Genomic DNA, 23,274 nt, shown 5'->3' with positions numbered 1-23,274 from the left:
TTGCTCGATATCCTTGATGCAATCTGATCTGGATTTGGTTTTGCAAAGACTGAGAAAGTGAACAGAGAGATGCAGCGAATGCAATGTTTTCTTCCCTCCCAGTTTAGTGAGCTATCAGAACAAGATCAGGGAAACCTGTTCCTCAGTCCCCAGCATTAGTAATGGCTGTGTGCTCCATTTCTTTTTGTAATAGAAGTGACTGCTCCTTGAAATTTTCGATGTTTTACTTAAATAAAACAGTGCTGCTGAAAACAATTTATATGTGTTAGAAATATTTTCCATTAGTGCAAAGTGGTGAAACAAATTCAAATTCGCTGATGAGAAATGTTAGTGGGAAAAGTTATCAAGTTAAATGTTTTGAGAGCAAGAAGGATACCTGGTATGCCACTTTGCATTTTAACAAATAAAATCAAATCTCACAGGTCATTGACACAGCAGTCCCTGAAGAACCAAGAAGGAAAATAACAGACCAAGATCCTGTCGCTGATTGCCAACTCTTCCATCACAAGTGCATATATGAGTACATTGGGTGAGGACTGGACCGTGTCCAGCTAGGATGTCCCTCCGGGTTAATGGTTAATGATGTTAATGGGTTAGGATCTTGGTTGTAAAAATTTAACTTGGACCAGCGACCAGTGGGTGTACAACACATTCTCCCCGTGTCTGCGTGGGTTTCCTCCGATTGCTCTGGTTTCCTCCCACAATCCAAAGATGTGTGGGTCATGTGAATTGGCCATACTAAATTGTCCATAGTGTTAGTTGCATTAGTCAGGGGGAAATGTGAGGAATGGGTCTGGGTGGGTTACTCTTCGGAGGGTTGGTGTGGACTTGTTAGGCCAAAGAGCCTGTTTCCATACTGTAGGTAATCTAATTTAATTTATACATAAAATTTAATCTGCCGGAAAAAAATTTGCTAGATTGGGTTCAAACTACAGGAAAATCAGATTAAGGACTAGAATGAATTTGCATCATTTAACTAATTCATTATTTGCTTTGAGATTCAGAAAGTAATAAGGAAATCAGTTTTTTTTCTTTTAATTCATTCATGGGATGTAGGTGTTGCTGGCTGGGCCTGCATTTATTGTCCATGCTGAATTGGTCAGAGGGCAGTTTAGAGTCAACCACATTGCTGTGGGTAGGGTTTCCCATGTAGATCAGGCCAGGGAAAGATGGCCATTTCCTCCCCTATAAGACATTCATGAATGAGATGGGTCTTTACAATTGATAATGGGTTCATAGTCACTCTGACTTTGGACTGAGATAAGGAGGAATTTCTTCACTCACAAGGTGATGAATCTTTGCAATTCTGTGCTTTAGAGGGCGACAGAGACTGAGTCGTTGAATACATTCAATACTGAAATTGTTAGAATTGTATGTTTAAAACATCATTGATATGGAAGTAGATCAGGCAAATTATGTTAAAATTGAAGATCAGCCATGATCTCGTTTCATGGAGCAGAACTGAGGGAATGAATGGTCTACTTGTGTTCCTGTTTTCTAAGTTGTCATATTCTTCATATGTTTTCCTAAGAAGTCTGATTTCTTACTAAGATATAAATGAAGCTTTCTTATTTTAAAATTAATAATTACAGATTTTATTCATTGTATTAAAGTGCTTGCCAATGTTCTTGATCTCGGAAATAATTTAAAAGCAACATGGAGATGCCCCAGGAATACTTCGAATAACTAATTGCAACTAAACACAGTTGGTTTTGCTGACTAGCGGAATACATTTACACTAAATCAATTCAATTGTAAATTGTTTCTAATCAGTATTCCTGCTTCTATTTCAAATTCAAAGTGTGGGAATTATGATGGTCCTGTTCAGTACCATTATAGACATACAGTGACATCATTGGTTGCACTCTGGACTATCTGTTTGCTTCCTTCCAATCTCCCCTGCTGTGGGCAGACTGCTTCAGTTGGTGGGGAGCAGATGAAACATGCAGCAGGACTCCCAGAGGTACAGTGCTCACTTCTATTGGGGAAAGTATAGACATCTAAGGCTGATGACTCCTTGCAACTGGTTGTACTGTAACATGAACGCGTGTCATCAAACATTAGAGGCTTTTACTATTCATCTACCCATTCACTGGGCTCCCAGCCAGGAACATATTTTGTTATTATTGATCTTTGACTGAAGAAAGTGATGCAACAGGATCTTTAGGCAGGAATAGCAAGCTGTCTGCACATTGAGGGACTTCTGACATGAGTTTCTGTCAGATCTGCTGCAGCAATTGTTCTGTGCAGTCTGAAGAAGCCAGCAAAGCTATCATTCAAAGTGCTCATAATGGACAAATCTTCTAGCCATTGCATTGTCAGATGTATGTGGGATGGTGATAAGGAATTGATGAATTGCCCATCATATTGTCAGTCTTTGCAATATCTCAGATTCTGAGCTGAGTGAGAAACGTCACTCGGTTCAATGATTCTTAGCCGAATACTTACCCAACAAGTTGGGCAGAGTAAACATGTTCCAATAGTTGACTCTGAGGGAAGGTGGCTCAGTGGTTATCACCACTGCCTCACTGCACCAGGGACTCAGATTTGATTCGAGCTTTGAGTAACCTTTTAGTCTGTGTGGAGTTTGTACATTCTCCGTGTGTCTGTGTGAGTTTCCTCTGTGCTCTGGTTTCCTTCCACAGTCCAAAGACATGCAGGTTAGGTGGATTGGCCATGCTAAACTGTCCAGAGTGTCCAGGGATGTGCAGACTAGGTGGGCTAGTCATGGGAAATGCAGGGTTATAAGGATAGAGTAGTGGGCATGGGTCTGGTTGGATGCTCTTTCGAGGCTGGTGTAGACCTAATGGGCCGAATTGCCTCTTTCAGCACTGTAGGGATTTTAATAATCTATGCTTCTAAATCAAACACAAGTGCTGGATCTCTTGAAATGCATAAAGGTGGATGAATCCCCAGGACCTGATCAGGTGTACCCTAGAACTCTGTGGGAAGCTAGAGAAATGATTGCTGGGCCTCTTGCTGAGATATTTGTATCATCAATAGTCACAGGTGAGGTGTCAGAAGACTGGAGGTTGGCTAACATGGTGCCACTGTTTAAGAAGAGTGGTAAGGACAAGCCTAGGAACTGCAGACCAATGAGTCTGACCTCGGTGGTGGGCAAGTTGTTGGAGGGAATCCTGAGGGACAGGATGCACATGTATTTAGAAAGGCAAGGACTGATTAGGAATTGTCAACATGGCTTTGAGCCTGGGAAATCATGTCTCACAAACTTGATTGATGAGGGCAGAGCGGTAGATGTGATCTATATGGACTTCAGTAAGGTGCTCAACAAGGTTCCCAATGGGAGACTGGTTATCAAAGTTAGAACTCATGGAATACAGGGAGAACTAGCCATTTGGATACCGAACTGGCTCAAAGGTAGAAGACACAGGGTGGTGGTGGAGGGTTGTTTTTCAGACTGGAGCCCTGTGACCACTGGAGTGCCACAAGGATCAGTGCTGGGTCCTCTACTTTTTATCATTTACATAAATGATTTGGATGCGAGCATAAGAGGTACAGTTAGTAAGTTTGCAGATGACACCAAAATTGGAGGTGTAGTTGACAGCGAAGAGGGTTACCTCAGATTACAACAGGATTTGGACCAGATGGACCAATGGGCTGAGAAGTGGCAGATGGAGTTTAATTCAGATAAATGCGAGGTGCTGCAGTTTGGGAAAGCGAATCTTAGCAGGACTTATACACTTAATGGTAAGGTCCGAGGGAGTGTTGCTGAACAAAGAGACCTTGGAGTGCAGGTTCATAACTCTTTGAAAGAGGAGTAGCAGGTAGATAGAATAGTGAAGGCGGTGTTTGGTATGCTTTCTTTTATTGGTCAGAGTATTGAATATAGGGGTTGGGAGGTCATGTTGCGGCTGTACAGGACATTGGTTAAGCCACTGTTGGAATATGGCATGCAATTCTGGTCTCCTTCCTATCAGAAGGATGTTGTGAAACTTGAAAGGGTTCAGAAAAGATTTACAAGGATGTTGCCAGGGTTGGAGGATCTGAGCTACAGGGAGAGGCTGAACAGAGGCTGGGGCTGTTTTCCCTGGAGGGTCAGAGGCTGAGGGGTGATCTTTAGAGGTTTACAAAATTATGAGGGGCATGGATAGGATAAATAGACAAAGTCTTTTCCCTGGGGTCAGGGGAGTCCAGAACTAGAGGACCTAGGTTTAGGGTGAGAGGGGAAAGATATAAAAGAGACCTAAGGGGCAACGTTTTCACGCAGAGGGTGGTACGTGTATGGAATGAGCTGCCAGAGGAAGTGGCGGAGGCTGGTGCAATTGCAACATTTAAGAGGCATTTGGATGGGTATATGAATAGGAAGGGTTTGGAGGGATATGGGCTGGGTGCTGGCAGGTGGGACTGGATTGGGTTTGGATATCTGGTCAGCATGGACGAGTTGGACTGAAGGTCTTTTTCCATGCTTTACATCTCTATGACTCTATGACAGGTATAACTACATTCCCAAACTACCCTGACTCATTGAGATGTGAGGCAAAAGTGAGGACTGCAGATGCTGGAGATTAGAGTTGAGAGTGTGGTGCTGGAAAAGCACAGCAGGTCAGGCAGCATTCAAGGAGCAGGAAAATCGGCTGTCAATCTTAGCTGGAAATACTTGAACCAGGCAGATAAACTGATAATGGTATCATCAGGGGGAGTACTGCAGAGATTAGCAGTCTCCATGACCCTTTCCTCACTGGAAAAGTTACAATGTGTGGCTATATTCCATTTGGCAATGTAAAGGAGGGTCACATATGTCAGTTTAATATTCCATGCATTCCCTACAAGACCATTTTGCATGGTACCGACTTGAACAATTAGAGTCTACCTGCTTGATTAGCAGTTAACGGTTTCTGGTGTATCTCTATGCTACACATTGGCCAACCAAACAGTAATATTTTCTCATGTTGTATAAAAACGAAGTTCCCTAACCAACTTTGGTTTCTTGCATTACAGTCCTGATGCGAGCAAGACAAAAATCTTCAGATTTCAGTCTCTTTTAGATTCCGTATTTAATTTCTGTATCGCTGAGGTGAAACTTCTGTCAAGGAACAATGATACTTTGTTCCTTGTAGGGATTCCAAGATGCTGTTTTCTTTTCTCATATCCACTCTGTTCACAGATTTTGGAGTCAATTCCATTGTATTAAGGAGGGAAAGAACAACTAGGAAGGAGATGGGAAGAATGAGAAAATGGAATAGACAGGAAGGAAGAGAGAAAATGTGGAAAATATGAAAAGAAGGGGAAAGAGTGGGGGATCCAAATGGAACAAACATTGAAAGGATTTGACAAATCGGGGTGAGAGATGGGTGAGTGATCATGCGAACAGTGCATAGAAGTGTTGACACACATGGGAAGCAGAGCGGAAGGGAGGCCAGTGAGAAGATGTGGTGAAGAAACTGAAGTGGAGGAGGAGGATAAAACTCAGAAGCAAAGGCACATGATATTTCAAGAGTCAAAGCCACACAACTCTCAGCAGAAACTGGACGGCTTTGTTGCTGAGATTAGAGACTGGTGAACAGGATTGGAATACCAAACAACTGAATGTTTCAACATGATGGAAGAGAGCCACAAAGTCTCAGATCCATTACTGCACAAAATGTGATACATTTCAACAAAAAAAATGTCTTCATTAATTATTGAGTGTTAAATTAAAAAGAAATGAAACAGTTTGTGAATTACTGTTTTAAGTACAATTAGTTGACCATTTCAATTGTATCTACGTTTCGGTTTGGCTTTCATTGCCTACCCATAGGCCCATGCATAGTTGCCATGGGCACCTTTATGGGCCACGTTATTTTTCTTCATGCTGATCACTCTAGGACTCAGCAGTCAATTTGTAGCTGTAGGTAAGAACAATATTACTTTACTTCCTTTCCACTTTGATTAAAAGGGAGCTATTGCAGTCTAGCCCTTGAGTCTGCACAGGAACCCAATGCTGCACATATTACACATGGTTAGTATTAGGACTAGGGGAGTTTGGCCCAGCTAAGGATGCTGCTTACAGCAAAATGGCACATTCCCAGGGAGTCACTGTCAACATTTATAAAAGGGACTTGTAATAAGCTTAATATAACCTCAACTGGGGTTATATCTATTTCAGACCCAGATTCTGAAGCTTCATATACAAGATTCACTGATATGGAAGGTGTCTCACTTCTCTCCTGGAGTATGCCAATTCAGTACGTACTTTACTGGCTGTTTGCACATTTACAAATAAGCTCAGAGGCAAAAACAGTTCTAGGCCGGTGGAAGAACCAAGATCTTGCATTTATCATAACTACTGGATATCGCAAGGCATTGAAATGCCTGTGAACTGTAATGTAGGAAACAGCATTGGTGTAATGTAGGAAATATGGTGGCTAACTCAAAAACTGCAAAACCCAGCAGCAATATGGAAAAAGACCAGATGATGTATTTTTTTTCATGTTGATTGACTTACATCTACCCTGTCCTCCTTCCAAAACATTCACCCAAACGGGCAAATGTGGACTCAATTTTGATATCACATCTGAGAATGGCATTTCCAAAAGTGCAGCCCTTCTGCAGTATTGTATTGAAGTAATTTTTGTCTTCCAGCCCTGTGTGAGAAACACTGGTTAGTGATTGTTGCTGACAGACTTATGGTGCAGTGGGTAATAAACCTATCGCTGTGCCACAGGCTCCAGATTTAAATGCCACATCGGGAGCTGATGGTATTTTTACCATTAATGTGCTTTGAAACTTTGTACATATTTGTCCACATAACACATACTACAGCGAAGACAGACAGGAGGCTGGAGGAGCACAGCAAGCCAGGCTGCATCAGGAGGTGGAGAGTCGACATTTCAGGTTGAGAACCTTCATCAGGATGGGGGAGGGGGAAGCAAGCTCAGAAATAAATAGAGGGAGGGGAGTGGGGCTGGGGGAAAGGTAGGCGGGATAGTGATAGGTGGATGCAGATAGGGGAGTATTGTGATAGGTCAGTGGGAAGGGTAGAGTGGATGGACAGAAGGAAGATGGACAGGCAAGGTCAGGTCAAGGAGACGGGGATGAGGTTGTCTCTAACCAAGTTTATACCAAACTTTCATTTTTTTGTCTATAACCAAGTTTATACCTAATTTTCATTTTTTTGTCTCTAAGTTTATATCTACTACCCCTTGGCTCCCTTTCTAGCCCTGCTTCCTCCCTTCCATTCTATTAACTTCTCTATCTCCCCACCCCCAACGTTACCCTATGTCCAGCCCTTACTCTCCTCCCCGTCTCCTTGATCTGATCTTGCCTATCCATCTTCCTTCCCACCTATCCACTCCACCCTTCCCACTGACCTATCACAATACTCCCCCTACCTGAATCCACCTATCCCTATCCCACATACCTTTCCCCACTCCCCTCCCTCTATTTATTTCCGAGATCCCTTTCCTCTCCCCCATCCTGATGAAGGGTCTCAACCTGAAATATCGATTTCTCCACCTCCTGATGCTGCCTGGCTTGCTGTGTTCCTCCAGCCTCCTGTTTGTCTACATTGATCCCAGCCTCTGCAGTTTTGTTTTGTCACATACCCCAGAGAAACAGGTTCTTGTTGAGACAGATGTCTTGAAATTCATTAACAATGCTATCTGTTTATAAGCCTACAATTCCAAAGTTACATACATGACCCAGATTTTGTACTTATGGATATTACTGTGGGTTATATGCACATAACTCATTGACTGAACACACTACCTTCACTACACTGACTTCATGACATAGTAGCTGAGGACGAAGTGGGTACCTTTATACTGAATAGCACATATCATGTAAATAGTTTAAAGTACATCTCTGTCAGGTCTGGAATTATGCCAGATTACATGGGCTGCACGGTGGCACAGTGGTTAGCACTGTTGCCTCACAGCGCCAGAGACCCGGGTTCAATTCCCACCTCAGGCGATTGACTGTGTGGAGTTTGCACATTCTCCCCTTGTCTGCGTGGGTTTCCTCCGGGTGCTCCGGTTTCCTCCCACAGTTCAAAGATGTGCAGGTCAGGTGAATTGGCCATGCTAAATTGCCCATAGTGTTAGGTAAGGAGTAAATGTAGGGGTATGGGTGGGTTATGCTTCGGCGGGTCGGTGTGGACTTGTTGGGCCGAAGGGCCTGTTTCCACACTGTAATGTAATCGAATCTAATCTAATCTACAACAGTCCTACCTGTTCTTTGGTCTGGGGAGTTATGGAGTTATTGGGTGAGAGGGAGGGGACATTTGTTCCCTGGGATCACAAAGTTGATTAATTATTTGACTGTGAATTTCACCAGAAGCTATTATAACCTCATTGCTGGACAGTTCCCTACATTTCTGTGATCAAAGCGTCTTTCTGTGACAGCTGGGGTATGCTTGGTGATGTATCTCCTCAGTGTACCATGTGTGACACAGGTATGTCATCTTTCAGAATTTTAGCTTTGATTTCACATGCAGCTATCATTAGATTGATGCCTTTCATGAAGTGAAGCCCTTGTATTTTTGTCCTCTTCTTTTCTCCACCCACTTCAATGTTATGAAGTGCTGTTAGAGGCTGATGATTCTTATTCAATACAGAGCCTGGGTAAAGAACTAAAACTCAACTCTAAGTGTCCTTAAAAAGATAGCAATGAGCTGAAACTTTGCAGTCCTCATGGTGGAGGTGCCTCCAGAGTGCTACAGATTGCCACAAAATTTCAGAATATTGATCCAGTAACAATGACGGAAGGGCAATATACTAAGAATATTTTAAAAAGAGCTGCATTGGGCCATTCAAACCCATCTATCCTGTTCTACTATTCAATAAAATTACGGATGATGTAATCATGGCCTGCTTTCAACTTTACGGCCTGCCCTTTGTAACTCTGGTGTTCTTTCAGTGTTATAATTCAACCTAATTTAGCCTTCGGTATACTCAGTGACTCAGGTTACACTACTTTCTGGGGATAGTTAATGCCAGAGGTTAATAGCCTTCAGGGGAGAAGAAATTTTCTTTTTATCCATTCGAAGAACGCCACTAGCTAGGCCAGCAATTATTGACCATCCCTAGTTGTCCTTGAGAAGGTGATGTTGAGCTACCTTCTTGAAATGCTGCAGCTGATGTATCTCCTCAGTGTCCCATGTGTGACACAGTATGCCATCTTTCGGTATTTTAGCTTTGATTTCACATGCAGCTATCATAGATTGATGCCTTTCATGAAGTGTAGAGTGACCCACAATGCTGTTAGGGACAGCATTCAAGTGTTTGATCAGCTGACACTGAAGAAACAGTGACATATTTCCAAGTCAGGATGGTTAATGGATTGGAGGACAATTTGCAGTTGGTGTTGTTTCCATCTACCTGCTGCCTTTGTCCTTGGGACTGGCTATGGGTTTGGAAGATGCTGTCTAAGGATCTTTGACAAGTTCTGCCATGCACCTTGTAGATGGTACACATTGCTACTACTGAGCATCACTGGTGGAGAGAGTGAAGATGTGGTACCAGTCAAGAGGACTGCACTGTCCTGGATGGTGTCAAGCTTCTTGAATGTTGTAAGAACTGCACTCTTCCAGAAGAGTGCAGAGTGTTCCATCACAATCCTGATTTATTGTCATTGTTGGTGGATAGGCTTTAGGGGAAGTGAAGCTGAGTTACTTGCAGCAAGATTGCTAATCTCTGACCTGTTATTGCAGTGACATTATTTAAGTTGCCAGTTCAATTCATTTTCTGGTCAATGGTAACCCCTGGGATATTGATAGTGGTGGATTTAATTATGGTAATGCCATTAAATATCGTGTAGTGGTGGTTAGATTCTCTGTTGTTGGAGATGGTCATTATCTGACATTTGTGTAGCACAAATACTAAATAGCCTGGATGTTGTCCAAATCTTGCTGCACTTGAACAGGGACTGTTTCAGTATCTGAGGAGTCACGACTGGTGCTGAATGTTATTCAATAATTGGTGAACATTCCCACTTCTGACTTTATCATGGAAGGAAGGTCATTGATAAAGCAGCTGAAGTTGGTTGGGTCTAGGACATTACCTCCAGGGAATCCTGCAGAGATGTCCTGGAGCTGAGATGAATGAGCTCCAGCATCTATAATCATCAACTTCTATGCCGTGGAGTGGCATGGTGGCTCAGTACTTAGCACTGCTGCCTCACAGCACCAAGGACTTGGGTTGGATTCCAGCCTCGGGCGACGGTCTGTGTGGAGTTTGCACATTCTCCTCATGTCTGCATGGGTTTCTGCCAGGTGCTCCGGTTTCCTCCCACAATCTAAAGATGTGCAGGTTAGGTGAGTTGGGCATGCTAAATTGCCCATAGTGTTCTGGAATCTGTGGTTAGGTGCATTAGTCAGGGGTAAATATATGGAATGGGAATGTGTCAGGGTGAGTTACTCTTCAGTGGCTTGGTGTGGACTTGTCGGGCCAAATGGGCTGTTTCCACACTGTAGTGATTCTGTGATATGACTCCAACCAGTGGAGAATTTACCCCCAATACTCATTGATTCCAGTTTTGTTTGAACTCCTTGATGCCACATTTGCTCAAAGGACTATCACTCTCACCAAACATCTAGAATTCAGCTCTTTGTCCATGTTTGAACCAAGGCTTGAACAATGGGGTCAACAGCTGAGTAGCCCTGGCAAAATCCAGACCTGGCGCCACTGAGCAGTTTATTGCTGAGCAGCTACTGCTTGATAGCACTATTCATAAAACCTTCCATCACTTTACAGATGATTGAGAGTAGACCGATGGGGCAGAAATTGGCTGGGTTGAATTTGTCCTGCTTTTCATGTACAGGACATATCTGGGCAGTTTTCCTCATTGTCGGGTAAATGTCAGTGTTGTAACTGTACTGGAAGAGCTTGGCTAGGGGAGCAGCAAGTTCTGAAGCACAAATCTTCACTATTTCCACTGGAATATTGCCAGAGCCCCTAGCCTTTGCAGTATCCGGTGACTTTAGTTGTGCAGTAAGCAGCATGATCAGTTTGAGTGAAGACTTCACCTGATTTCAAAGACATCTCGGTATTTGAATAGGAAGGGTTTGGAGAGATATGGGCCAAATGCTGGCAAATGGGACTAGTTCGGTTTAGGATATCTGGTCAGCTTGGACAAGTTGGACCGAAGGATCTGTTTCCGTGCTGTATATCTCTGTGATTCTGAGTGAGACAATGGCTGAGTGAGTTCACTGGGAATGTGAATCAAAGTGGGAATATAGTACAAAGGGGGACAGAGCAGCTTGAAGTAAGGTCTACTATGAGATTTAAAGCCTGAAGAGTGAGTGATTAATGGCAGAAAATAAAAGACACAGATCAAGAGGCCTACCTGTAGTAAGAGCAGAGGCAGAACACCGTAATAAAAGAATGGGGGAAAGCGAATTGGTGTGTCGGATTGATGATCATTTTTAGTCATTGGTAGTGTTGGGGAACAAAATAATGGCTGAGGAACTGAATAAGTACTTTAAGGTGGAAGACATGAGTAATATCCCAAAACTTCATTGGAGTTGGGGTAGCAGAGATGAGTACTGTGGCATCACCAAGGCGAAGGTACTAGAAAAATTGAAAGACCTGAAAGTGGATAAATTACTTGAGCCAGATGGGCTACACCCTAGAGCTCTGAAGGAGAGAGCTGAAGAGATAGTGGTGGCTTTAGGAGTAATCTTTCAGGTATCAGTGGAGTCAGGGAGGATCCTAGAGGACTGGAAAATTACTAATTAATTGCTAATCACCACCCCACGTCTCCTCCAGTTTAAGAAAGAGTAAGGCAAACAATGGGAAATTATAAGATAATTAGCTGATAAGCTGTACCTCAGTCATTGGTAAGATTTTGGAGTCCGTTTTGAATGTTGAGATTTCTGAATATTTAGAAGTGCATGGTAAAATAGGGCAAAGTTAGTATAGTTTCATCAAGGAAGGTCATGCCTTACGAATCTGCTTGAATACTTTGAGGAGGTCACAATCAGGTTACACTAAGGAGAGCCAATGGATATTATTTATCTGGACTTCCAGAAGCATTTGATAAGGTGCTGCGCATGCAGCTGCTGAGTCAGATAAGGGCCCATGGTGTTAGACACAAGCTGATAGCATGGATAGACGATTGGCTGTCTGGCAGAAGGCAGAGAGTGAGGATAAAATGGTCCTTCTCAGGCTGGAAGCCAGTGACTAGTGGCATTCCACAAGGGGCAGTGTTGGGACCATAATTTTTCACTTTTTGCATTAATGATCTGGATGAAGGAAGTGAGGGCATTCTGGCTACGTTTGCAGATGATACACAGATAGATGGAGGGGCAGGTAGTATTGAGGCAGGGACGCTGCAGAAAAATTTAGACAGGTTAGGAGAATGAGCAAAGAAATGGCAAATGAGATATAATGTGGAAAACTGTAAGGTCATGCGCTTTGGTACGAAGAATAGAGGCATGGACTACTTTTTAAATTGGAGAAAATCCAGAAGTCTGAAATGCAAAAGGACTTGGGAGTCCTAGTCCAGGTTTTTCTTGAGGTAAAGCTTGCAGGTTGAGTCAGTCGTTAGGAAGGCAAATGTAATGTTGTCATTCATCTCGAGAGGACTAGAATATAAAAGCAGGGATACACTCCTGAGGCTCTCTAAGACTCTAATCAGATCACATTTAGAATATTGTGAGCAAATTTGGGGCCCGTACCTCAGGAAGGATGTATCGGCCCTGGACCGAGTCCACAGGAGATTCATGAGAATGATCCCAGGAATGAAAAGCTTAACAGATGAGGAATGATTGAGGACCCTGGGTCTATAATCGATGGAGTTTAGAAAGATGACGGGGAATCTGATTGAAACTTACAGAATACTGAAAGACATGGACAGAGTAGATGTTGGGAAGATGTTTCCATTGGCAGGAGAGAGAAGGACCTGAGGGCACAGCTTTAGAGTAAAGGGAAGACCATTTAGAACAGAGATTGGGAGAAACTTCTTTAGCCAGAGAGTTGTGAATCTATTGAATTCATTGCCACAGAAGGCTGTGGAGGCCAGGTCATTGAGTATATTTAAAACAGAGATAGATAAGTTCTTGATTGCCAAGGGGATCAAAGGTTACGGGGAGAAAGAGGGAAAATCAGCCATGATTGAATGGTGGAGAGACTCGATGGGCTGAATGGCCTAATTTATGCTCCGCTGTCTTATGGTATTGTTAAAGTCAACAAAAAGGTCTTCCATTTGAGTTTAGGTCTCTAGATCTTTTTAAAAGTTCCTGAAAAATAGCTGGGAATGAGATTGATACTGGTGCTTTATTTCCAAAAGTGGTGGATTCTATGGTGATGAATTAATAACTTAACTAAAATGGAGTGGTGATGGAAGGGATGGGTGATGTGTTGTTGCTTCAGTATGTGGAAAATGCTGGATACCAAGGGTTTTTTTTAGCTAATATTTACAGCTCATGGAACTTCAGATCCTAGTTAATGGGCTGGCGTCCAAACTGCATTAGGGACGGGAAAGCTACCTGAACATTTGCTCCAGAGGGCAATCACACTGCTCAGAGACATTGAAACAGTCATGCTGAGGAACAGTGTAATTTGAGACCTTCTCCTTCCAAATCCGTGACTTCCGCCACCTAGAATGACAAGGGCAGAAAATGCAGCAGCAGCAGCTGCAAGTTCCCCTGAAAGGCCCACACCATCTTGACATGATTTGGAGATGCCGGTGTTGGACTGGGGTGTACAAAGTTAAAAATCACACAACACCAAGTTATAGTCCAACAGGTTTAATTGGAAGCACACTAGCTTTCGGAGCGCCGCTCCCTCATCAGGTGATAGTGGAGGACACAATTCTAAGGCACAGAATTTATGGCAAAACATTACAGTGTGATGTAACTGAAATTATACATTGAAAAATACCTTGATTGTCTGTTGAGTCTTTCATCTGTTCAAATACCATGACAGTTTCACTTCTTTCATGTGTAAATCACAAAACCTTTTTTTGTAAAGTTGCATTCTCAGGTTAGCTCTAACAATGGGCGTTAGCCAGACAATATGTTGAAGGTGGTAGCCCCCTGTGTTCTCTGCCATGATGTTTAGATTGATTCTAATCTAAAATGTGAGAAAACAGAGTTTTACATGAATTCATGCAGTTTTTGAGCAAAGTACAATGTAACTCTGCAAGTACAAATTCACCCCACAAAATATATGTATGCATGTGGGTCTTTGTCTGTGTTTGCATGTCTGGGGTGGGGGGTATTGTGGTGTCTGTGAGAGAGAGTGTACATGTGTGTGCATGAGTATAGAGTGGTCTAAGTCTCTGAGAGGATGCCTGTGTGGGTGTAGGGGTGTATGTGAGTGTCTGTGTGCATATAGGTGTGTGTGTGAGAGAGAGAGAGAGAGAGAGTGTGTGTGCATAGTGCAATGGTGGTCACCTGTAATGTGACATCAACCCAAGGTCCTGGTTGAGTGACCTCAAGCGGGACCTTGGGTTCATGTCACATTACAGGTGACCACCATTGCACTACACACATGCACAGACACTCCTACACACACAAGCACTCCTATATACACACGCACTCTCACACACACACACGGACACACATATACACAGACACGTACACAGACACTCACGCACACCCTTACAGACACACACACTCCCATACCCACACAGGCAACCTCTCAGAGACTTTAACCACTCTACACTCATGCACACACATAGACATTCTCTCTCACAGACACTCACAACCCCCCACCCCAGACATGCACACACAGACAGACAAAGACCCACATGCACACATATATTTTGTGGGGTGAATTTGTACTTGCAGGGTTACATTGTACTTTGCTCAAAAACTGCATGAATCCATGTAAAACTCTGAGCTCAAAAACTGCATGAATTCATGTAAAACTCAGTTTTCTCACTTTTTAGATTAGAATCAAACTAAACATCTTGGCATAGACAGAGAACACAGGGGGCTAATACCTTCAACATATTGTCTGGCTAACGCCCATTGTTACAGCTAACCTGAGAATACAACTTTTAAAAAAAAGGTTTTGTGATTTACACATGAAAGAAGTGAAACTATCATGGTATTTGAACAGATGAAAGACTCAACAGACAATCAAGGTATTTTTCAATGTATAATTTCAGTTACATCACACTGTAATGTTTTGCTATAAATTCTGTGCCTGAGAATTGTGTCCTCCACTATTACCTGATGAAGGAATGGCGCTCCGAAAGCTAGTGTGCTTCCAATTAAACCTGTTGGACTATAACCTGGTGTTGTGTGATTTTTAACTTTGTCCATCCTGACATGGAATTGTATTCGCTTTCCTTTAGTGTTACTGGCTCACGGTCCTGGAACTCCCTCCCTAATAACACTTTCTTCCACAGTCCAAGACTCCACTGATTTGAAAGGGCTCAGCATCTTTTTCCAGGACAATCAAGGATGGGCAATCAATGCTGACCCAGCCTGTGATGACAACATTCACAAACAAATTAAAATAAAATAAAATTGGTGATTTATTGCAGCATTTTCCTTTCTCCTGTCTCCATGAGCAGAGTGCAGAAGATGATTGACCTTTTTTTGCACACTATCAGGCATCCCATTTTACACAGACCACAGCTCTCACTCCTGCTGCTATCTGGGTCTGGCCTGGCAGGGACTGGTGGAATGGTCTGTTCCTTTGGTCCATTCTGTGCTCTTCCAGGTACGGACCCCACTCAGGAGCTGATTTTTATCCACGGGAATCTCAAGATTCTTTCCTAGGAAGTGAGGACTGAGCTTGGCTTCCTTCTGCACTATATTTAGGGGTTAGCTTGACACTATGAGGCATTATTCTCGGCTTTCAGAATCCAGCTGGCCTTTAAATATGGCGCCAGAGGTTTGGAAGCTGGAACATCACAGCAGTGGTGAGCACTTCCATCTCACTCGCTGCCAGATTCACTGAGTGAAACAAGGTGACTTAATGGTTCGCACTGCTGCCTCACCGTGCCAAGGAGTCGGGTTTGATTCCAGCCTGGGGTGACTGTCTGTGTGGGGTTTGCACATTCTCATAGAGTCATAGAGATGTACAGCATGGAAACAGAACCTTCGGTCCAACCCGTCCATGCCGACCAGATATTCCAACCCAATCCAGTCCCACCTGCCAGCACCCGGCCCATATCCCTCCAAACCCTTCCTATTCATATACCCATTCAAATGCCTCTTAAATGTTGCAATTGTACCAGCCTCCACCACTTCCTCTGGCAGCTCATTCCATACTGTACCATCCTCTGTGTGAAAACGTTGCCCCTTAGGTTTCTTTTATATCTTTCCCCTCTCACCCTAAACCTATGCCCTCTCGGACTCCCCGACCCCAGGGAAAAGACTTTATCTATTTATCCTATCCATGCCCCTTATTATTTTGTAAACCTCTATAAGGTCTCCCCTCAGCCTCCGACGTTCCATGGAAAACAGCCCCAGCCTCTGTTCAGCCTCTCCCTCTAGCTTAGATCCTCCGACCCTGGCAATATCCTTGTAAATCTTTTCTGAACCCTTTCAAGTTTCACAACATCTTTCCGTGAGGAAGGAGACCAGAATTGCATGCAATATTCCAACAGTGACCTAACCAATGTCCTGTACAACCGCAACATGACCTCTCAATTCCTGTACTCACTACTCTGACCAATAAAGGAAAGCATACCAAACGCCTTCCTCACTATCCTATCTACCTGCGACTCCACTTTCAAGGAACTATGAACCTGCACTCCAAGGTCTCTTTGTTCAGCAACACTCCCTAGGACCTTACAATTTAATGTATAAGTCCTGCTTTCCCAAAATGCAGCACCTCGCATTTATCTGAATTAAACTCCATCTACCACTTCTCAGCCCATTGGCCCATCTGGTCCAGATCCTGTTGTAATCAGGTAACCCTCTTCACTGTCCACTACACCTCCAATTTTGGTGTCATCTGCAAACTTACTAACTGTACCTTTTATGCTCGCATCCAAATCATTTATGTAAATGACAAAAAGTAGAGGACTCAGCACCGATCCTTGTGGCACTCCACTGGTCACAGGCCTCCAGTCTGAAAAACAACCCTCCACCACCACCCTCTGTCTTCTACCTTTGAGCCAGTTCTGTATCCAAATGGCTAGTTCTCCCTGTATTCCATTAGATCTAACTTGGCTAATCAGTCTCGCATGGGGAACCTTGTCAAACGCCTTACTGAAGTCCATATAGATCACATCTACTGCTCTGCCCTCATCAATCTTCTTTGTTACTTCTTCAAAAAAACTCGATTAAGTTTGTGAGACATGATTTCCCATGCACAAAGCCATGTTGACTATCCCGAATCAGTCCTTGCCTTTCCAAATACATGTACATCCTGTCCCTCAGGATTCCCTCCAACAACTTGACTACCACCGAGGTCAGGTTCACTGGTCTATCGTTCCCTGGCTTGTCTTTACCGCCCTTCTTAAACAGTGGCACCACGTCTGCCAACCTCCAGTCTTCCGGCACCTCACCTGTGACTATCGATGATACAAATATCTCAGCAAGAGGCCCAGCAATCACTTCTCTAGCTTCCCACAGAGTTCTCGGGTACACCTGATCAGGTCCTGGGGATTTATCCACCCTTAACTGTTTCAAGACATCCAGCACTTCCTCCTCTGTAATCTGGACATTTTGCAAGATGTCACCATCTATTTCCGTACAGTCTATATCTTCCACATCCTTTTTCACAGTAAATACCGATGCAAAATATCCATTTAGTATCTCCCCAATTTTCTGTGGCTCCACACAAAGACTGCCTTGCTGATCTTTGAGGGGCCCTATTCTCTCCCTAGTTACCCTTTTGTCCTTAATATATGTGTAAAAACCCTTTGAATTCTCCTTAATTCTATTTGCCAAAGCTATCTCATGTCCCCTTTTTGCCCTCCTGATTGCCCTCTTAAGTATACTCCTACTTTCTTTTTACTCTTCTAAGGCTCTTCCTGTGTCTGCACTGGATTCCTTCGGATGCTCCAGTTTCCTTCCTCAGTCCAAAGATGTGCAAGTTAGATAGATTGGTAATGCTAAATTACCCACAGGATCTAGGGATGTGCAGGCTAGATGGATTAGCCATGAGGAATGCAGGGTTACAGGCATAGGGTGGGGGTGTGGGTCTGGGTGGATTGCTCTTCAGAGGGTCGGTGCAGACTTGATGGGCCAAATGGCCTGCTTCCACCTTGTAGGGATTGGTTATAGATATCCTGAGAAGTGGAACATTGCGCAAAATAACTTACTCCAAACCCTGACGCCATGAAACTCCGTTCCACCACTCTTTTTAATGGGAATTTCCTAACCTTAGTGTCCCAGGCATTGCTTATTTTGGATGAAGTGTATTGTTTTTGTTTTCACATTCAACTCATTTTCAAATATTTCTTTCTTAATCCAGGCTGGGATCTACTGGATCAATTGAATTGATCATTTCTGTGCTGGATGGGGACTTCAAGCAACTGCTCTGTTGGAACTGATTACTTTAAACTGGATCTATGGTTAGTAGAATCTGTGTTTCAAAAAATAAATGAGACAGGCAGTGCTTTCTGCCCATCTTTTACTGGTCTAGCCTGCTTGGTCTGACTGAGTTGTCATTGGGGTCAGTTTGGCGACAGCCATTTTCCAGCTGGTTGCTGATAGGAATGTTGTACAACCCAAATGGAATGAAATGAGACAATTATCAATCCCTATCAAGGCAAATGAACCAACAGGCAGGTTCTGCTTCAGTTGTCTGCAGGGTTTTGTAAGATGGCCGAGGGCCCTTTTGCTTTTCTTCAAATTAGGACAATGGACTCAGTTTGTCGTCCATCATGCCCCTGTTCTGATATCAGTGGCCTGTCAATCTCAACAAAGATCAGAAACCAGAGCCTCTTCTTGAGTAAGTACCAATTTTGTGGGACTTGTGGACAAATTTCAGAGGTAATCAGATTGGTGACAGGGTCGAGAGTGTGGTGCTGGAAAAACACAACAGGTCAGGCAGCATCCAAGGAGGAGAATCGACGTTTCAGACATAAGCTCTTCATCAGGAAGCCCTTCATTAATTCCTGATGAAAGGCTTTTGCCCGAAACGTCAATTTTTTCTGCTCCTCAGATGCTGCCTGGCCTGCTGTGCTTTTCCAGCACCACACTCTTGACTCTGATCTCCAGCATCTGCAGTCCTCACTTTCTCCAGATTGGTGACAGGGAAAACTCTGCTCATCCTGTTTGAAACCCAGAGTGATCCCTTCTCTGGTTTAACCTGTTCATTAGTGCTGCCCTGAACAAGATGAACTTTGACAATTAACAAACTGCCTTGAAGACAGGACAAAGTGACTGATGGTGTCTCTCTGCTTCCTTGTTCACAGGGCTGAACAGATTCATCAAGAACATTGAGATGATGATTGGGGAAAGGAATTGGCTCTTCTGGCTCTGGTGGGGAACATGCTGGTTTTTAATCTCACCAAATTTGCTCGCAGTAAGGAGATGTTACATCTTTTAATGTTTTAAACAGAAAATGAAGTGCAGATAATCATTCTGTTTTTGATATGATTTTATGCCTTCATTTTAAACAGATGATCTTGGTCTGGTCATCAGTAACATTTACCCCACCAACATATGGACCTGTTGAATACCCTGTCTGGACATTAGCACTGGGCTGGTGTATGACCATCTTCTGTATTATGTGGATCCCGATTGTGGCTGCAGTGAGATTTGTCCAAGGTGAGGGCTCCACCTTGTGGCAGGTAAGGAAATAATAAACTGGAGATACTGGAAATCTGAAACGAAAACAGAAATGGCTGGAGAAACTCAACATGTCTGACAGCATCTGTAGAAAGAAGGCACAGTTATCATTTCAAGTCCAGTTTTGAAGAAGAGTCACTGAAGTTGAAACGTTAACTCTATTTTCTCTCCACAAATGCTGCCAGACCTGCTGAGTTTCTCCAGCAATTTCTGTTCTTTGAAATTTAATCGAAACGTTTTATCCAATTCTAACTGGATCTTCAATGGGAGAGCACTGGAAAGTTGAAGAGATGCCATAAATAATGATTTCTTGTTGTTGTGCGAGGGCTTTAGGACCCTGGAGCAACCTTGCGATGAAGTTGTTGAGATACTCCACAGTGGGCATAAATAGCATCGTGTGGCTGGAGATAGGTTAGAGTAACATCAGTGGCATTAAGTACAATTTTGGAAAGACTTCACCCCTACTCTCTCACACATACATGTAACATGCCAACACAAATATATGTGTGTTTAACATGTATGTATGTACATGCAAGTGTACATGCACATTGAGATATACAAAATTATAGAAGTAAATGAGACATATATTCATATTTCCTCTCTGGTTGTATGAGAGAATTAAGAAAAACTTCAGAATACTGCAATTAATCATAATATGATTGTCAACAAACATGAAAATTACTCTCTTGAATTGGAATTAGCTTTTTTTTTCAGGAAATTTCTCGGCAGTCCTTCAAATCAATTCTATCCACACGACCTATTATGAATGTCTCTGGCATTCTTCAAAAATAATTATATCAGTTTTCTCACAAAGTAATTACAGATTCTATATTAAGATCCAAGCTCTCGTCCCTCCTATTGCCTACCAGTATGTTCCTCTCAGTTTTTCATCAAGCTAACAGTTAGAAATTTCCTGAGTGAGATCATATCTTCTTATGAAATTTTGGGACTGCCCAATCCTCCCTCCACACCTTATCTTTTTTATATCAGTTCCAACTGCAGGATGATCAGATTCGGATCTGGATTTTCTGTCAGTGGAAGTTCAATGATGGATAGAAATCAGGCAGAAATGATTAAACCTTTCAATTTTTCTTTCCCAGAAAATTTCTGCAGCTCCTGATTGGGGTCCGTACCTGGAAGAGCACAGAGGGGAACGATATAGAAGCAAGCTTGATTCTACGGAAGCCCCAAATTGTCTACAACTTCTGGCAACACCTGAGATCTGAAAACTTCTAATATAATTCAAAGCACCTTGATGATGTATCACTGATCTGGTATACTCCCTCTGTCACATCAATGTGAGTTTTTCAAGGATAGTCAGCAAGTCAGCTGTGATAATCCAGATGTGCTGTATGTCAGTTACTTCCTTGTAACCTGGCATTCCTTTGCCATATGTTTTGTTTCAATGTTTTTTTAAATCACTTGGATGCTGTTGAACTATTCTCCTTTTCTTCAGGGTTACACTTGGATTCTCTTGTTAACTTGTCCCAATGTCGTCTTCATAACTACTGGGTTCCTTCCAGTTCTTGTTGGCATTGGTCGATTGCTTTCGAGTTTATTTCTCAGCTTTGACTAAATACTTGGCTGAAACTTCATAGGCGTGGGAATTTATTTCAAATTAATTGGCATAGCATGACAACTCTTTGCAAGCTGTCTTTATCTGTTTAATAAACCACACGGGATTGAAGTATAAATTTAAAAAGTAACAAGATGATAGAGTCATAAAGTCATAGAGATGTACAGCACAGAAACAGACCCTTCAGTCCAACTTGTCCATGCCAGCCAGATATCCCAACCCAATGTAGTCCCACCTGCCAGCACCTGGCCCATATCTCTCCAAACCCTTCCTATTCATACCCATCCAAATCCTTTTAAATGTTGCAATTGTACCAGCCTCCACCACTTCCTCTGGCAGCTTATTCCATACACGTACCACCCTCTGAAAAGGTTGCCCCTTAGGTCCCTTTTATATCTTTGCCCTCTCACTCTAAACCTCTGCCCTCTAGCTCTGGACTCTCCCACCCCAGGGAAAAGACCTTGTCTGTTTACCCTATCCATGCCCTGCATGATTTTATAAATATGATGTTGAACATATATAAATGATCAGGTTGTAAGTTTGCTCGCTAAGCTGGAAGGTTTGTTTTCAGACGTTTCATGACCATGCTAGGTAACATCATCAATGAGCCTCTGGTGAATCGCTGATGTTCTGTCCAGCTTTCTATTTGTGTGTCATGGTCTGTTGTGGTGGGTGATATCATTTCCATTTCTTTTTCTGAGAGGTTGGTAAATGGGGTCCAAATCGATGTGTTTATTAACGGAGTTCTGGTTTGACTAACAGGCCTCGAGGAATTCCCATGCATGTCTTTGTTTAGCCTGTCCTAGAATGGATGTGTTGTCGCAGTCAAAGTGGTGTCCTTCTTTGTCTGTGTATAAGTATACTAGTGATAACTGGTCATGTCTTTTGGTGGCCAGTTGCTCCTCATGTATCCTGGTGACTAGTTTCCTGCCTGTCTGTCCGATGTAGTGTTTGTTAGTCCTTGCAGGGTATTTTGTATATGACATTCATTGTGCAGGCTGTTTGTACAGGGTCCTTTATGTTCATCAACAGCTGTTTCAGTGTGTTGGCAGTTTTGTGGGCTATCATGATGCCAATGGATCAGAGTAGTCTGGTTGTCATCTCCGAAATGTTTTTGATGTATGGTAGTGTGGCTTGAGTCTCTGGGCGTGTTGTGTCTTCTTGTTTGGGCTTGTTGTTGAAGAATTGGCAGACTGTGCTTATTGGGTACCCGTTGTTCTTGAATAGGTTGTATGGGTGTTTTTCTTCTGCTGCCCATAGTTCCGGGGTACTGCAGTATGTTGTGGCTCATTTAAATAATGTCCTGATGCAGCTCCCTTTGTGGGTATTGGGATGATTGCTCCTGTAGTTGAGTACCTGGTCTGTGTGTGTATGTTGCTGTCCTGTAGATGCTGGTCTGCAGTTCTCCATTGACTGTTCATTCCACTGTGATGTCTAGGAAGGGGAGTCTGTTGTTGTTCTCTTCCTCTTTGGTGCAGTTTATGCCAGTAAGGATATTGTTAATGATATTGTAGATTTCTTCTAATTTGTTCCATTTTGTGATGATAAAGGTATCATCGACATAGCGGGAGGACTGTTCGTTCTAGTCTCTGCATAACTGTTTCTGCTAAGAATCCTGATATTGGTGATCCCATGGCTGTTCCATTGAATTACTTGTAGGTTTTGTTGTTGAATGTGAAGTGGGTAGTGTTAGAAACGAAAATTGCTTCTCAATAATCGCTCTAGACAAATTCAGGAAAACAAAGTTTTATTAACAAGTCAAGTCTGCAGAGTCGGGCACCCTTAAAGAAAAGGCGCGCTGAGGCTTACAAAGTCTCCATTATTTATAGGACAAGTCCCTCCTCTCCTTGGCTCCAACAAGCCATGAGGTTCACATTCTTAAAAACATCATTATTTTTATCACAAAGTCTGCAACAAAAGGCTCCAGAGTCTCCAAAGTTTGTTGTTTTTCTCACCCTGTAGTCTTATCAGTCAAAAGCTTTAATCTGAAACAGATGTCTCAAGTCGTACTCCCATCCTGGAGTCTTATCAGCCAAGGACTCATCCTTCTCTG

General features: G+C 43.0%; 1 protein-coding gene across 1 annotated transcript; it reads left to right on the top strand.

Annotated features, from left to right (window-relative positions):
- The first annotated feature begins 18,348 nt into the window (after positions 1-18,348).
- On the top strand, positions 18,349-21,121 carry LOC148148850 (sodium- and chloride-dependent neutral and basic amino acid transporter B(0+)-like). The gene is made up of 4 exons (XM_087991796.1): positions 18,349-18,423; positions 19,270-19,379; positions 19,477-19,647; positions 20,746-21,121. Exons 2-4 carry the CDS (start codon positions 19,299-19,301, stop codon positions 20,869-20,871), a joined length of 378 nt encoding a protein of 125 aa, XP_087847922.1. The 5' UTR covers positions 18,349-18,423; positions 19,270-19,298; the 3' UTR covers positions 20,872-21,121.
- The last annotated feature ends 2,153 nt before the right edge of the window (positions 21,122-23,274 follow it).

The sequence above is a fragment of the Chiloscyllium plagiosum genome, unplaced genomic scaffold, assembly GCF_037043375.1.
Source record: "Chiloscyllium plagiosum isolate Xiang-an unplaced genomic scaffold, Cpla_swu_hap1 HiC_scaffold_11, whole genome shotgun sequence".
NCBI lineage: Eukaryota > Metazoa > Chordata > Chondrichthyes > Orectolobiformes > Hemiscylliidae > Chiloscyllium > Chiloscyllium plagiosum.
The sequence above is the reverse complement of the archived record's forward strand: the minus strand, read 5'-3'. Positions and strand labels throughout refer to the sequence as shown.

Bases quoted from the DNA above. Each gene is read 5' to 3' on its own strand.
- LOC148148850 (XM_087991796.1), top strand. From the start codon at position 19,299: ATGATGATTGGGGAAAGGAATTGGCTCTTCTGGCTCTGGTGGGGAACA. The intron at 19,380-19,476 runs GTAAGGAGATGT...CATTTTAAACAG, and splicing joins TCTCACCAAATTTGCTCGCA to ATGATCTTGGTCTGGTCATC. The intron at 19,648-20,745 runs GTAAGGAAATAA...TTTCTTTCCCAG, and splicing joins AGGGCTCCACCTTGTGGCAG to AAAATTTCTGCAGCTCCTGA.